The 15,178-nt window shown below is 41.1% G+C and overlaps 1 protein-coding gene across 1 annotated transcript in view; it reads right to left on the bottom strand.

Annotated features, from left to right (window-relative positions):
* Positions 1 to 15,178, bottom strand: part of USH2A (usherin) — a 653,616-nt gene that overhangs the window by 552,786 nt on the left and 85,652 nt on the right. Inside the window, exons 11-12 of the mRNA XM_090031530.1 lie at positions 4,792 to 4,987; positions 698 to 1,339 (exon numbers count right to left, since the gene is read on the bottom strand). Of these exons, the coding sequence (XP_089887656.1) occupies positions 698 to 1,339; positions 4,792 to 4,987 (838 nt within the window). The remainder of the gene's footprint in view (positions 1 to 697; positions 1,340 to 4,791; positions 4,988 to 15,178) is intronic.

The following is a 15,178-nucleotide window of genomic DNA, read 5'->3' as shown; positions in this document are numbered from 1 at the left end:
AAGGGTACTTAAAACAAGTTTTTGCCAGCTTTGGCAGCCCATTTGTCAACTGTTCATACAAGCTTCTCTGCACCTTTCTCCATGCTGACCCTTAGATAAGGAGCAACTTTCCTGAACTAGTCTGTGAGGAGACCACTGTTGAAATCTCTCCTCAGGACTCCCCATTAGTTATTTTCTTATTAGTATGGCAGAAATTTATTATGGCTGTGCTTACTAGCAGATGGAGATAGTTGTCGTTTATTTTAATACCAATAATTTAAAAGTACGCATATGCATAGCAACATATGTATTTGATTATTTTTGCCCTTTTTTCAAACCAGATATAATTATACTTTATTGGCTATAAACTCATATTTTTTCAATATCAGTACAGAGCCAAATGTAAAATTGACCTCTGGCCACTACTATAATACTATAAATATCAAATAATTACAATTTCTGGCTCTCGGTGGGCTAAATATCTATCACTGTGCAAGAGACTTTTTCGCTACTCATACCTGTCAAATCAACAGTAACAGAGGACATGTACTTTTGCAGGAAATCAAGCTTTAAGTAAGAGGTACATCAGGCCCTAGGCCCTGGTGCCTCATATCAAAAAATATAAGGTCAATGACTAAATATAATAAAGGAAGAAGTCATACACTTGTTGTTTTTAATACAACATACTATAACAAACCTTTTATTCAGCTTTTCTTACCTGGCTTGCACTGATTACAACTTCTTCCTTGACGATTAGGGAGGCATACACATCGTCCACTAATCTGGTCACAAACTGTTCCTGCTAACGTCCCCAAGGGGTCACAATCACAAATCTGGCAGCCGAGAGGGTTGCTAATAGTGAGATTGTACATATGAGACACACACAGATTGCACTGACGGTCAGTTGCACCAGCTTTGCAAGGACATTGTCCTGTTGATTTGTCACAGAGCAGAGTTCCATTTATTGTACCTGCCTTATCACAGTTACATGGTAGACAGAAGAAGGAATTATTTTGCTGTACTTCGTAGTACCCATCTAAGCATTCACTACATTGCCTTCCGCCAACATAAGGTTTACATACACATTGCCCTGTTTTAGCATTGCACACAGTTCCAGAAAGTGACCCTGAGACGTTACACTCGCAAGCCTTACAGCCAGTAGCATCCAGTCCATAGAAGTTGTCCATGCAGGTGTCACACTGAAGTCCCTTTACTTCACCTTTACATTTGCATTGTCCAGTAAAAGGGATGCAAAATTGGTTCACTGAGCCATTGATGTTGCACTGACAGGGCTCACATCCATCTTCATTGACATTTCTGAGAGTTTTAAATCCAAAATTACAATGATCACACTTGAGACCTGACAAGAGAAAAGTTATTAATAAAAAAAGAGGAAGAAACAAATTTGATATACACCATATATTTTTAAAAGTGCTGAAGTCTTTGCTCACCACAATACTTAACAGGACCCACAAGGAGATACAACGTCAACACAAACAATGGTAACTAATATAACAGTTATTTCTTTTTTATATTTGTGTCCAGAAACAATGTGTGTGGGGACGGAGGGCTTTTAAATGTGGCTTTTAAAATAGATGAGCAAAAGTTTTCAAAACTTAAAAATACTTCTGTGTTTTATGTGCCCACTTGTTACACAGACTTTCTCCCTAACTACAAGAGGTGCAATAGAAACTGAATGAAAAGAAGACGTGCTGGAGTGTTAATGCATTTTTCATAAGAAATACATATAAACACACTCATGGACATTGTAAACAGGACTAATGACAATAAATGAGTTTTACTTAACATCACACTTTAATTTTAATATTTATTTCATTTTTATTAAATTATTATTGGCCTTTATTGAATACAGAAAATTATTTCCATTATCCAAAATGAAATAATACTTCTTTCCAAGTTGGTTGACTCCTACAGTTCATTAAAAAATAAACTGTTTTCTTAATTCTGGATACTGTACATCTGTTAGCTTTGTTTTCAAAGTCATTGTTTTATCCTGCCTCAGGGGTTGCATGTGAGTTTTAGTTTATTAAACGTACATCAGAAGAAAATAAACTTGATTATGCGAGAAATGCTAAATCACTTGTATGTATTTTCCCTTGCAATGGGAAAATCTCTCACTGTGAAGCCATTGTTTAATGGTTGCATCCAGTAAAAGAAAAAAAAATCCTGTGTTCTAACAAAGCATTTCCATCCTTTAACAAATACATAAACATACAAAAATACATTTAGAAACTCATATGTAGAAAAGCATCTCCTGAAATTGTAGGAAATGCATTATATATATGGATAAAAACTCAAGCACTCCAACAGAAGGCAAGTTCCGTTAACAGTGATGAATGACTCACCTAAGGCATATCATTTAATTTCAATAAGGAAAATAAAAAAGGACCACTATTGCTGCAAATTTTAAAAATAACTGTATTGTTAACAAGAATTATGACTCATTTTGAACTATTAAAATTGGTCTACATGGATTCATATCATATCAGTTTTAAAAATATGCGCAGTGCTTATTTGAATATGCCATACATATTCCTGACAGGTAATCTATTCCTAACGATACTGAGGAAGGCCTACAGGGCATCACATTCAATGTTAACAAGTACAGGGGAGTTAGCACACTTGGCATTTAATTCACATTCTTCTACCTTTTTATTCTAGATGAATGACCTACTTTAATAAAATTATTGGTGCTAATGTATTTTACTGGTGATAGAATCATTAGTAAGATTTAACAGTTGTGTTAACTCTAACAGTTCACATTCCATAACACTGTGGTATGCAGTTGCATTTCCTGTTATCACATTTGTTTAAATAGATAAAAGGACAATAGATGGAGGTTACTTGTAAACCAAGCTTAAAAAAAAATCAGTACATGTCTACAAGACGTAGCTTTCCCTTGTAAAAGGTCAATGCACAGTTTTGGTAAATTGCATTTATCTGCATGCTGCAATAATATGCAGAAAAATATTGAGTAATTTATGAAAACAGGAAAAGGGACTCTAGTCTGAAATGTTTTAATACCCTCTCCTATCAACTTTTAACCACTTGCTTAACTTTAAGTGCCTTAGTAGTTCCACTGAAATCAAATAAATGAACATGATTATAGGTGAGTATGTGCAAGAGTGTTTGCAGGATTGAATTTTATACGTAATTTTTGTCAAATAAAACCTTTCTTGATGGAAATAAAAATCATTCCAAGCATTCCCATCAATAGCATGGAAGTACTTTAAAGCACAAGTAAGTGAATAAGAAAGAAAGGATCTGATCCTGTATTCCTTGAATACCTCAAATCCCAGGAAAAAAAAATGTGGAAGCTTTTGGATATATTGGGAATTCAGAATCAGGCCACATGCAAATATACAAAATACAAACACAAGTTAGAATTGTTTGAAAATTCCAGTTTGACCACATATTTGACTAAATTTTAAGAGGTATTAACTGTTTACATGGAAAAAAACAGGTAAGGTAAGGTTGGTTTTTAATCTGCAAGGCAGTGAGCACCTCCTTCTGTATGCTGACCATCTTTTATTTTGCATCATAGGCAACAGGAGCTGAAGTCACTCCTTCAGGGAAGAGGAGAGCAACATTTTTTTGTATTACTATTTCTTCTTTGCTTGTTTTGGAAATTCCAGTCATACTAAAGAAGAAAGAGCAATAGCTTGAAAATATTTGTGATTCAACCTTTTCGGGCTTTCACTTTTGCCCTATGGCTATGAGATTTCCCTTGTCTAAATGTATGGTAGACATTAACAGGAATTGTGTGAAAAGGAATTAAAATACTTTCAACATTTCAAAGTATTTCTCGTATCTGCAGACAGTCATGGTTATTTTCAGAAAGCTCACAGACCACGGTTAAAATAATAAGGCAATGGTAAAAGTGGGGTTTTTTGAGCTATGTGTATGGTCTGAGTCATATGTATGATCTGAGACGTATACAGTTACCATGCAGGGCTCACTTTATCAGGAAATTCTCCTTGCATAATATTCCCATACATCAACATTTCAAAGTGTATTATATACACTGTGTATTTTGGGCGCTTGATAAATTTTGTCCTTATGTGGCTGTGGCTCCCCTCAAATATGCTGGAAGTAATAAATTGCTATAATCAAATCTAATTTCTGAAAAATACCTGTGGGAGTAACAAACAAAAAAGCACGTCTTGTAAAAAAATGATAAATAACACAGAAGGTAGCAGTTTATTATAATCAGCTTGGCATTGAATTACAAAATTAAAATTATGTGGCCCTTGATAAGTAACCCTAGCAATGTACATGATCTGTGGAATTATGTTGGCTTATTTTGCATTTCATAGGAACAGTTCAAAGAAATATAATAGAAAAAATGGAAAGATTTATCACAAAGGACCCTGTAGCACAGAATATTTTGAGGAAAAAAATCCATTTATTTTGGTCTATTAAGAAAACTAGCATGGAAATGATTTGCTTAGAACTCATTAAGTATAAAACATTTTGAAAAAGTGCTAATTTCCTAAAAGGAACATCTATGCAGTAAGCAAATTATATTATTTTGGTGACTTATTAGTATAGAGCTACGTGAGCAAATGCAGCTACACCATAAAGAAACTTCTAAAGGGTTGATTAAACTAAGCTTCAAGCTGTAGTTTGATAGAATTATTAAATTAATAAATTTTAGACAGTTAATTTGATTCAATTTTTTAATCTGCCTTCAGCAAAAGAAATTTACTCTGCTTCTCAGTTTAGAAATCAAGTGTTTTATTTCCAGCAGATAATAAGAAATATGGCTGCAAACTCTTGCAATACACATACCAATAACATTTGCTTTGCACTTGCACTGGCCTGAATTTTGGTGACAGGTAATATCTCCATTGACTGTCCCAGAGGTATTACAGTTACAGGGACTGCAGCCATCAGGTTCTGACTGTTGTAGATTGTAGAATCCTTCCTGGCACTGATTGCACTGTCTGCCAGACACATGTCTCTTACAATTACACTGGCCTCCAATCTAGAAAGATACAAAATATTATAGAATGATGAACATATCTATTTTTAGATGATACACTCATTAGCGGCAAGGGCGGGGGTATGAGGTGGGGAGGAGATCACTTTAAATGGAAACAGAAAAAATAGGTCTGTGTAATACAAACAGTATTTTACTCACTGGGAAGAAAAACTAAGAGAAATATTAAGCACAGAGCCTGCATATAAAAGTTTAATTAAAATAAATCACAGAAAATTGTGTAGGATGGAAAAATAGCAATAGTGAGTTATTCACAAATTAGGCATAGAACATTTCAAAGGAAAACAGCTACAGGACAATGTTAGTCAAGTGAAATTTCTCTTAAAATAGTACTGAGGCATACTTTTTACAAAATAGCATATCATTTTAAAATGGTAAATCCTTTAGTTTTTACTCGGAAAATGCTTCTATTTACTTTGATGGGAAGAAATGCCGAGAGGGACAGGACTACAGATTGCAGGATTTATTCAAAAATAAAGTTGCATGATTAGGAAGGACTAATCTGTGTATTTTGTAAAACTTCCTTCACCCGCTTTGGTTCACAACTGTTGATTTTAATCCTTATTTACTCCTTACTCCCGATTTATAGCCATAAAAGTGATTCTCATTGTTTCAATAATTTGCCTATCAATTCTGTAGAATGTTTTCAGCATTGCTGGGTCAATCAAGAAGAATAAATTAATTACATGAAGCCAAAATCCATTTTCCATACTCATATAAACTGGCTGACTCTTCTAAATGCTGTAAAATTCATATGTATACTTGGATTTCCCTGAAATATGGTTTGTTCCCTGTAAGTGAAGGCATATGTTCAGCTTTGTGTTTGAAACTCAGGCTTATTTAAGCAAGTGGCTTTCATGTGCAATACTTCCTCTCTCCTCTTCCCCTACCACCCCTCTAAAAAAAGGAAGAATAGCTTGATGTTAGCTAGATTCTACCAACTTTATTTTACACATCAAAGATAAAACCACTGCTCAGACTACTCTAAACACTCTCAGATGTCCAGTATTTGCTTTAAGTAGTTCATGGCACCTGCTATCCCTTTTGGGGAGCAAAACTGAAAACAATATTCAGGTAGGAGTGGATTCTTTGGATAGGCAAATGCTTAATGCTCATCAACTCAATGGATTATACTAAATACGTGTGAACTGGGTAGATAAGAAGCTTTCAAGTCTGTCAGTTTTCACGTGAGCTGAGTAGCTCAGGGGAATATACAGGAGTCCTTGAACCTGACCTACATCCACCAGTGTCAGCTTGAATCTAACTTTTAACAGAAATCTGGAGTGGGGTGAGGGAAAGGAAGGCATCTTGCTACAATCTGCCTTTATCAAAATTTCTGGTTTGGGGGAAGGGGTAATAACTGTAATCTGAGAACAGTAAATAAGTCAGAAGGTGCTAGGCTGGACAGGTTAAGGGGGAGGAAAAAATAAAGATGCGTGGGAGAGGACCTGGCAGGGTCAGGTTGAGAGCAGGTATGAGAATTAAGGGAGGCAAGAGGAAAGCACCCAGAGGTGATATATGGGGGTGCCTGGCAACCTAAATTGGAGGAAAGAGTAGTATGGACCTTTATTAGCCCCACATTCTCCTCTACTATGTGTGTACACAAGGATCTGGGGTCACCCCTGGGGATGTATGAAACCTCCACTCTACCCTCCCTCCTGATCTGGAGGTTCCCTGTCTTTCTGGGTCTGTCTAAACTGCTTTCCTTGCTCCCACAAGTGAGCTGGGGTATGGAAGGTCCTCTTCCTCTGGAGAAGGTGTTCAAGGCCCTTTCATTATCTAGAATCTGGGGAGCCACATTCTTCTAGGGGTATGTAGCCCCTCTCTCTGTCCTCCTGTCCCCCAAGGAGCTGAGCCCCTCTTCCCATCTCCCATGTAAGCTGGCATCTGAGTAAACCCTGCACCTTTTTCTAGGAGGCTGAAAACAAACATGCCAGAAATATGCATCCAGCACACAGTGGTAAGACTAGGCTTAGGAATTGAAAATAATTGAGAATGCTTGATATATATGAGAGGAATACAAGAACTGATGGGATGAGAACATCAAGTGAGATGAATGGAGCCATTCATTGATTCAGAGCTATTGTTTCAGGACTTATTTATCTCCACAGGGTGTTTTCATTCAGCCAGAACCTCGCATTGAGATGCATGGTTCACTTCTACCTCTCTGAAAAAAGATCTTTCCTGCTTTTTTCAGAACTCTAAAATCCCAAAGCTTATTTGGGCTGCCTTGAAATTTAGTGTGCCCCATGGAGGTTCAGGTTAGGGTTAGTAACCCTGATTTGTGCTCATTTGACAGAGGTATCCTCATGATAAAGATCACCCTTGCAAAAAAATTCTACAAAGAAAACCATCATTCAGAACGTTACCAAATTCTACCATTATTTTTGTGCGGACTCGGGGAATCAAACCATGGTTCTGAATGGATCCAAGGGTATCAATCATTAAACATTTACGCCTACTAGTATACAGGACCTCTTTGAAGAGACAATATGGAAGAACACAGTGCTCAAAAAGAAAAGCTCCACTAAAAGATATGAGCATAATGTTTCAGCAGTAGTGACACATAGGGTGTGCATAGGGGTGCACGCACGTGGTGCACCCCCTGACCAGCCGCTTAGGCGATGGGCAGGGGAGGAAGGTGGGAGCATAGGTGCCCCCACTGTGAGCACCAGCTGTAGCGCTGCGGCCACTTCCAGAAGCACCGCAGCCACTTCCTGGTCAGTGAGTTTTGCCATGGGGAGACCTACCCCCTGTCACAGGGGCACTCAGGTGCCCTGTTCCTAAGAAGGGAGAAGGGCAGCTGCCAATCTCCAGGGCAGCTGAGGTGCCGGTTGCTGGGGCAACCGCACTGGTCAGGTGACCAGAAGGGGGCAGAGCTGGGCCTTTATAAACAGCCCAGGCCGAAGCCTAGGTGGCAGTTCCCCTCTGGCAGCTTAAGGAACAACAGCTCTGCTGCAAGGCAGAGCAGAGCAGAGCAGAGCAGAGCAGAGCAGCCTGACCGGCTGCAGCATGGTACGGGGTGGAGAGAACCCTGACAGGGAGGCCTAGAAAGTCAGCCACGGTGTCACAGTATTTTTGTTCTAGCCAGGGGGTTTGTTTTGAGTGATAGCCGGTTGGCTTTTGGCTTTATGTTTCCCTAGTGTGTTATTGTTGAACCGGAGGACTGGGTGAGGCTATAAGGGGTGGAAGGAGGCCTCATAGGAGCGTCCCAATGGGGTGGGGTTTCCTGGTGCCAGCGAGGGCACGATAGTCAGGTGCCAGAGAGGGGCATACTCATACGGAATAGGGGGCCAGGTAAGGCTACGGCCGCCTGAGCCCTATTGGGAGAAGCCCGAGCAGGGCGTAAGACCCCAGACGGTGGGTCAAGGGGCCAGGCACAGCTACAGCCACCTGAGCCCCAACTGTGAGAAGTGCAGGTGATGAGGCCCGAGTGCGAGTGACCACGGGAAGCGCTAGGCACAGGCCCGAGTGTGAGTGACCGTGGGAAGCGCTAGGCACAGGCCCAAGTGCGAGTGACCACTGGACAGATGGGAGGCAGGCCCCAGTAGGGCCCTGTCTGTAAGAGAGAAGCCCCAGGAGAGGGTGCACTCTGAGAAAAGCCCCAGGAGAGGGTGCACTCTGAGAGTAGAGAGCCCGGTAAGAGTGAACATTCGGGCGGAGGCCCTTAGAGAAGGCCTCTAGGGAAAGTAGATTGGCGGAATAACGTCCAGAAGATCTGCTAGGCTTGGGGTGTGCTAAAGGGGACGTTGGAGGCACGCATAGCCCATAAGGCTGGGGTGCACCAGGTCACTCTGTACAGAGTAGGAGCTCAGACAATCCTAGCACCATGTCCAAGGCGACAAGAGGCAGCCTCCCTTCTAAAACCATATAACAACAAGACGTGGTGGGCGAGAAAGAGGGTGCTGGATCGTCTACTTGGCACAGTAGGGGGCGCTCCGTAACACCCCCCGCCCTCGGTCACTGGATGGCCGCATTTGCGTCTCTAACTAAAGTGGCACCAGTTGCCCATGTGCTTCAGAGTTGGTCCCTGCCCCTTTCAGGTCTGTGTCAGCTAGAATGTTGCAGCTGCTGTCCCTTTAATGGTGGTTGAGCCCCCACCACATGGGGCATCTATATATGTGCTCCAGGGTGGAGGGAGGGGCACTTTAATTAGAGCTGCTCTGAAAGCCCTCTAATTAAAACACCCACAGCGTCACATGTATTCAGCATCCCATGCTTCAAAATGGCAGCAGGGGTACTTTAACTAAAACTTACTCTATGACCTTTAATTAAAGTGCTCCCACCACCATTTTGAAGCATGGGGACATTGAATAGACATAATGCAGACTCAATCGAGTCTGCTCTGACACATGCTAATTGGCGTGCATCGGAGCAGGCATCCAGTATACATGCCCATGGAGTCCAAAATCCATTGTCACCTTGCCATCATGGGAAGGCTTGATCCCCTCCTTCTCTGTTCTCTGCATGTGCTGGAACCTGAGAAGGCCCTACCCACCTAATGCTGTGATCTAAGTCCCTTCCCATATGAGTTAGGGCCCAGGCTTGCCCTGAAGAAAATCCAAATGTTAAACTTAATTTAAAACCTCTGGAAAACTAATACAAAATTAAAATGCGGATGATTCCCTTGTGAGATGCTGGAACAAGCCAAACATAAAGGGAGGTGGCAAAAGCGGAGGGGAGCTAACTAGATAGGCTAAAGGCACAGGGAGAACTGATCAAGCCAGGGACAGACAGAGTATGGTGAGCTTGTAGGGTCTGGTTCAGTATAGTGGGGCCCATAACTAAAGTAGCATGCAGCCATGTGATAAGCTTCTACTAATATTATGAGTATGCAGAAGCAGTGTCAGACAGCAAGAAACAACTTTGTGCATGCTTCTAAATTGCTAAAGGTTAAAAATAGGCATACCAAATTCACTGGGCTTCATGAGTGACATGGAGGCAGTCTGTGGGCTAGATTGGGCCCAGAGACCAGCCTGGCACACTGAGTGCAGCACATGTCCCAGACCAGCTCTGTGTGCGCATGCAGTGTGCACCAAACCAGCAAATGTGTGACCAGGGCTGATGTGCGCTGAATGCAGCATTTGCGTCCAATCCAAGATCCGCAGGCCGCATGATAGGGCTGCGTGGGCAGGAGCTTGCCTGTGGACCATAACTTTGATGCCCCTGGTTAAAAGGAATGGGCAACAGAGAGTTACCTGGAACTATGGCAATACAGAGCTATCTGTTGCAGGCAATGGCTCGATGGGGTGATAGAGAGAAAGAGAGAGATGCAACAGTTTCCTCTCATGCATAAGCAACTCTAGCTATCAAGTAGCAAAACTGTTGCATTTTGGAGACACTGATATCTATGGTTTCTCTCACCAGCCCTGTTAGCAAATACATCCCCTAACCATTTCAACACCAGACCATAATACAAATTGCATAATGAATAAGCACATAGGACAGTGGAGCAGCATTACAAATCACAGAGCATCCTTCACCTCTACCTAGTCGCATTCACATCTCAACTGTAAAAGTATTCATTGAATAGAAATGCATGCATAACCACTCCTACAAAGGAAAGTTTTCTTCCATTAAAAAAAACAGTAAATTCATGGCCAAATCTTCATTAAGTGGAACTAAAATCTGCTTGATGGTAATTTATGACCTTCCACAACATTAAAGTTAAATGAAACTCAAACTTCCTAAAAACAGGAAATGGAGAGTTAATGTATTTCAAATTCAAATGTAGAAAAAAAGGGAAATAAGCTCACATGGCCTTAACTCTATAGTTCTAGAACCACTGACAACCAACATATTCAGCTGTGTATTGATTGCTAAATGGTAGAAGAATGAGCCAGAACAGAGCTGTGATTGCAGTATGACAGTCATGCTCCTTTGGAAGCAGTCTGAATGTCTCCCCAGTAGTAATGATCAAAGGAATGAGGTATATATGTTACCTGAGAGATCCAACAAGGCTTATTGCTGCACTGGGTTGTGTAAGCTGTGTTAGTAGTGAGACCCAGGTGAAAAATCAAACACTACTGCAAATAATATAATAATAATAATAATAATTTAGCACTGTAGGCCTTAGAAGCCCTCGGCTGCCTCCATTATCTTAATCCATTCCTGTCATTGCATGCCTTCTTCCAGTTATCCATGTTTAATTTCTGTAAGTTTGACACTACATCATCTAGTCGTCTTCATCTTGACCTTCTCCCCTCCAGTACCTCAACAAGGGCTTTTCTGGAGCCTGGATCACTTTGATTTTTTCAACGTGGCCCAGTTATTGTAGTTGTTGTGCTCCGCTTTCCTGTGTCAGGATTGGGCCTCTGTACAATTGGTACAATCACTCATTTTTGTTACTTATGCACCATTCTTGTGTTATGGAATCATACTGTGCATTAAAGATTTTCCAGAAAATCTTCATTTCAGAATAATCTATTACTATCTTATTTGCTTGTGAGAGAACCAAGGTTTGTCTGCCATAATGGCCTGATTATGGTTTTATAGACTTGAAGCTTGGTTTTCCTTGCAGTGAGCTTGGATGACAAGAGCTTGTACAATGCAAATCTCTTGCTTCCATTTTTCCTTTAATTTCCTCCTGTGCTATGATAGAACCTAAATACTTGAAGTGGGTCACTTGCATAGAATTTGTGTTTTTTATTGTTATGCGAGGTCCTATTTAACAGCAGACATTGGGTTTTACTCATGTTCACTTGTAGTCCAATTTTATTTGATTCATTTGTTAGCTAGGTGTACAGAATTTATCATCCATATTTTTACTTATGAAAGCTATTCAACATATGTGAGGATTTTATGCTGTCCATTCAGTTGAACTCCTCTCTTCATGTTATTTATGCTCTGGATTACCTTTTCCAGTGCCAGGTTGAATAGGATCAGGGACAGACTATCTCCCGTTCTCAATCTGGTTCTTTCATGGGCACTAATTCTGTTTTTGATTCATGCATGAAAACTTTAATGAGTTCAATTAGTTTGTTGGGAATCCCTAATTCAGCTAATATGGCCCACAGACATTCTCTGGGTATGCTATCATAGGTTTTCTTGAAGTCTATGAACAGAATGTGTACACATTGATTATATTCCCTTTTTTCCCCAATTATTTAAGTCTTTGGAGTCTTGGTTGTCACAATTATTTTCTCTTGTTCTGGCATCACCATAGAAAGTTACATCACCCTTTCTTATCACTCCAAGCAATAACATTTTTCCTAGTTTTAAATAAAGTATCAATCTTTCACAATACCAATACAAGAATTGACAGAATCTGGGATTTTATCTGAGGCATGACCCTCATCGGGCTATTAAAGAGTCTGAAAACAAAGTTTGTATTTGTCAGCAAAGTCTGGAGTCACCAGCTAAAACTTTTCCCCAACCTCATTTTCAAGATCTTTATAAAGATAAAGACGGCATAGGCATTTTATGCAAAGGACAAGCCTCCTTTTTCAGTTTGATTGAGAAAGGTACCATTGCAAATTTTCATTTATTTCACTACTCATATCTGCATAACCACACCCTCAGCATGATGTAACTGAGCTAGGTGGAATATGACCTGCATGTCCTTAATATAACCGTGCCTCTCCCAAGTTAGCGATAAAAGTGCTGAGCAGATCACTGGCAAATGTCTGCTCAACATGTCACCTTGGCTAAGTACAGACAGTCAAAAAGCCCAAGGCTGAATGTATTCAATCTTCACAGGTTACTCTAAACTATGTAGATTGAAATGATAAGCAAGTGAACAGACGTTTGCTTTTGATCCTAGAATGTGGCCCAGGCCAGAAGCCGGTGAGTGCTGGAGCACACCTCCCTGCTGGCTGGAGCTGACAGCTTGGACCAATGCTAGCCCACCCACCCCTGCAAGGGGGAGTTTGTGGGGACGAGAGGTGCAAAGCATCCTGGGATGCTAGGGGACTGTGACTTAACTTGAACTTGGAAGGGATCTGGGACAGAAGTTCAATAAATTGATTTAATGTAAATAAGTTAAGTCTGATACTACATCCATCCAGGTTGATCTTAACTGGGTTTGGCCATTTTGATAGCAATTTGTGTGTTCTGAATTTCTGTTATGTTACAGATTTGAACCAGTTTCCAATTACTTATACCAGTTGATGTGTAATTTTTGTCCCTAGCCTTCAAAACTTACAAAGTCTAAGCAGAGACTTATAACCCCTGTGTCCCTATGAATTAATTGCTTTGTTTACCACCTTTGCTTCTCTCAACTCTGCTTCCTCCCCACTTCACCATCTTTGTATCTAAATTATTATTTATATGTAGAATCCTTTGTCCCTGCAGGTCCATTCATAGTATCTGACAAAGTAAGTTGTTAGTATATAATGTGCCATTCTGCCCTGCCTTTTGTACCTATATAGTTAAGCCTGAGCCCAGCCGAAGGAAAAGGATATAATAGAACCTCGGCCTCTTTCAATAGGCCTTTACTGCCTGATTGTTCTTCCAGAGCTGGGCACACTAAACATATTATGTAGGTTACCACCTTGCTAAGGGTGACAGATACCTTTCAATGGGTAATGCAGACATCTTACAGCTAGGGGACAGACCTTGACCTGTCAGTCATGGACTGCAGAGGAATGGACTCTCCCTATGCATTCTTCTTCTTTTTTTCAGCCTCCACAATTGCAAGAAGCTCAGCCAGACCTCCCTGCTTCAGAATTTTTGAGTATTTTCAACTTTTTATTTCAAATTTTTGGCTAGCAGGTCTGCTCACTAATATCTGTCCAATTCCCAGCTCCATTCTCAAACTGTACTTGCAGACTATCCCCTCAGTAATACCTCACCTTCTGAGGTATTTATGTAGCAAACCCCCCTAGCAAAACCCCAAGTATTACTTTCTTCTTTTTTTTAACTGAAAAATATGACATCCCCTTTTCCCCATCATTTCTATCTTTTTCTCTCCCCTCCTCTATTCCCTGTGGGTATATATAAGTAGTTATAAGTTAAGTTGAAACCCTGTGTACAGAAGTCCCCTTCTATAGTAACCATGAGCTATTGCAATGTTTTGCTGTATGTGTACTGGATTACTGTAATGTAGTACACCATACAGTTATTGTGTCTTAAGTGTCTCTATGTATTTAGGCCTGCAATGTGGGTCGGCATGAGTGATGTCAAGTATCCATTTTGTGTATGTCAGGTTCCCATCTTGTTCCCATCTAGTCCCCATGCCCTGTTGTGTAAGTATGTTGCAATTATAATGTTTATGTCTATAACCTCTCCCATGTAAATTGGTTGTCCTTCAATGCCTGAAGCAAAAGAGTAAATGGAAGTGTGAAACACACTGATAGCAAGACCCCCTACTAAATCACCCCACCACCAAAACCAATACATGGACCAAGGACCCAGCCATTGGAACCACCCTCAGCATTCAAGAAACAAAAGCTGAGGCAACCCACCATTGTGCCAAGCTGCACATGCTCAGTAAGAACACCTGGAGCCCTCTGGGACAGGACTGACATTGGCTGGCCAGGCCCTCCCCATAGGAGATCATAGGTAGTCTGCCCCATAAAAATGGGCAGTGAAGACTAACTCCTTGGGGAGCCATCTTCACCTGCAGCAGACATGCTCCACGTCATGCTGCCTATGAACCCAGAGGCCCTGCCAGCAACCCCCCTCTGGACAATACCTGATTAAGAAAGACCCCCACTGGCCATTGAGGACCCCCTTCCAGCCTGGATAGGTAGTTATCTCCCCACCCTCTCTTCAACCAATGACTTGGACTCTGTTTCTCTTCCCTACCTGGACTCCAACCCTTCCACGGAGTCTCTTTTTCCTGCTACCATTGTGCGGGAACCAAGCTGTACAGTACACTGTTCATTTAAGAAAATTGTTATTTGGACCCCTGAGTTGGATTTTGCTTTACTACAGTTCTGGCCCGGCTCCAATCTCTGCTCCTCTCCCCTCTAACTTCTGTCTCATTTCTCCCTCTCCTGCTTCTGGCTCACTGCCACCTCTAACACCTGTCCCATGCTCCTGTGGCTCCAGCCATCCTGAGCTCTTCTCTGCCTGCAACCCCCTCTTTCTTTGCTATTGCCTTATCCCCACTGCCTTCTCCCCTGATCTCTGCCACTTGCTCTTTAGTTACCAAGCACCCCAAGCATAGGTACCACAGGCACCAACACACACACACTGTCATGTGAGTCAGTGACAGTGTGTATATCCTGTGCG

This window comes from Crocodylus siamensis, chromosome 1 (assembly GCF_052110815.1).
Source record: "Crocodylus siamensis isolate JL-2025a chromosome 1, ASM5211081v1, whole genome shotgun sequence".
In the NCBI taxonomy this organism is placed as follows: Eukaryota; Metazoa; Chordata; order Crocodylia; family Crocodylidae; genus Crocodylus; species Crocodylus siamensis.
This window is presented reverse-complemented; position numbering and strand designations above follow the sequence as displayed.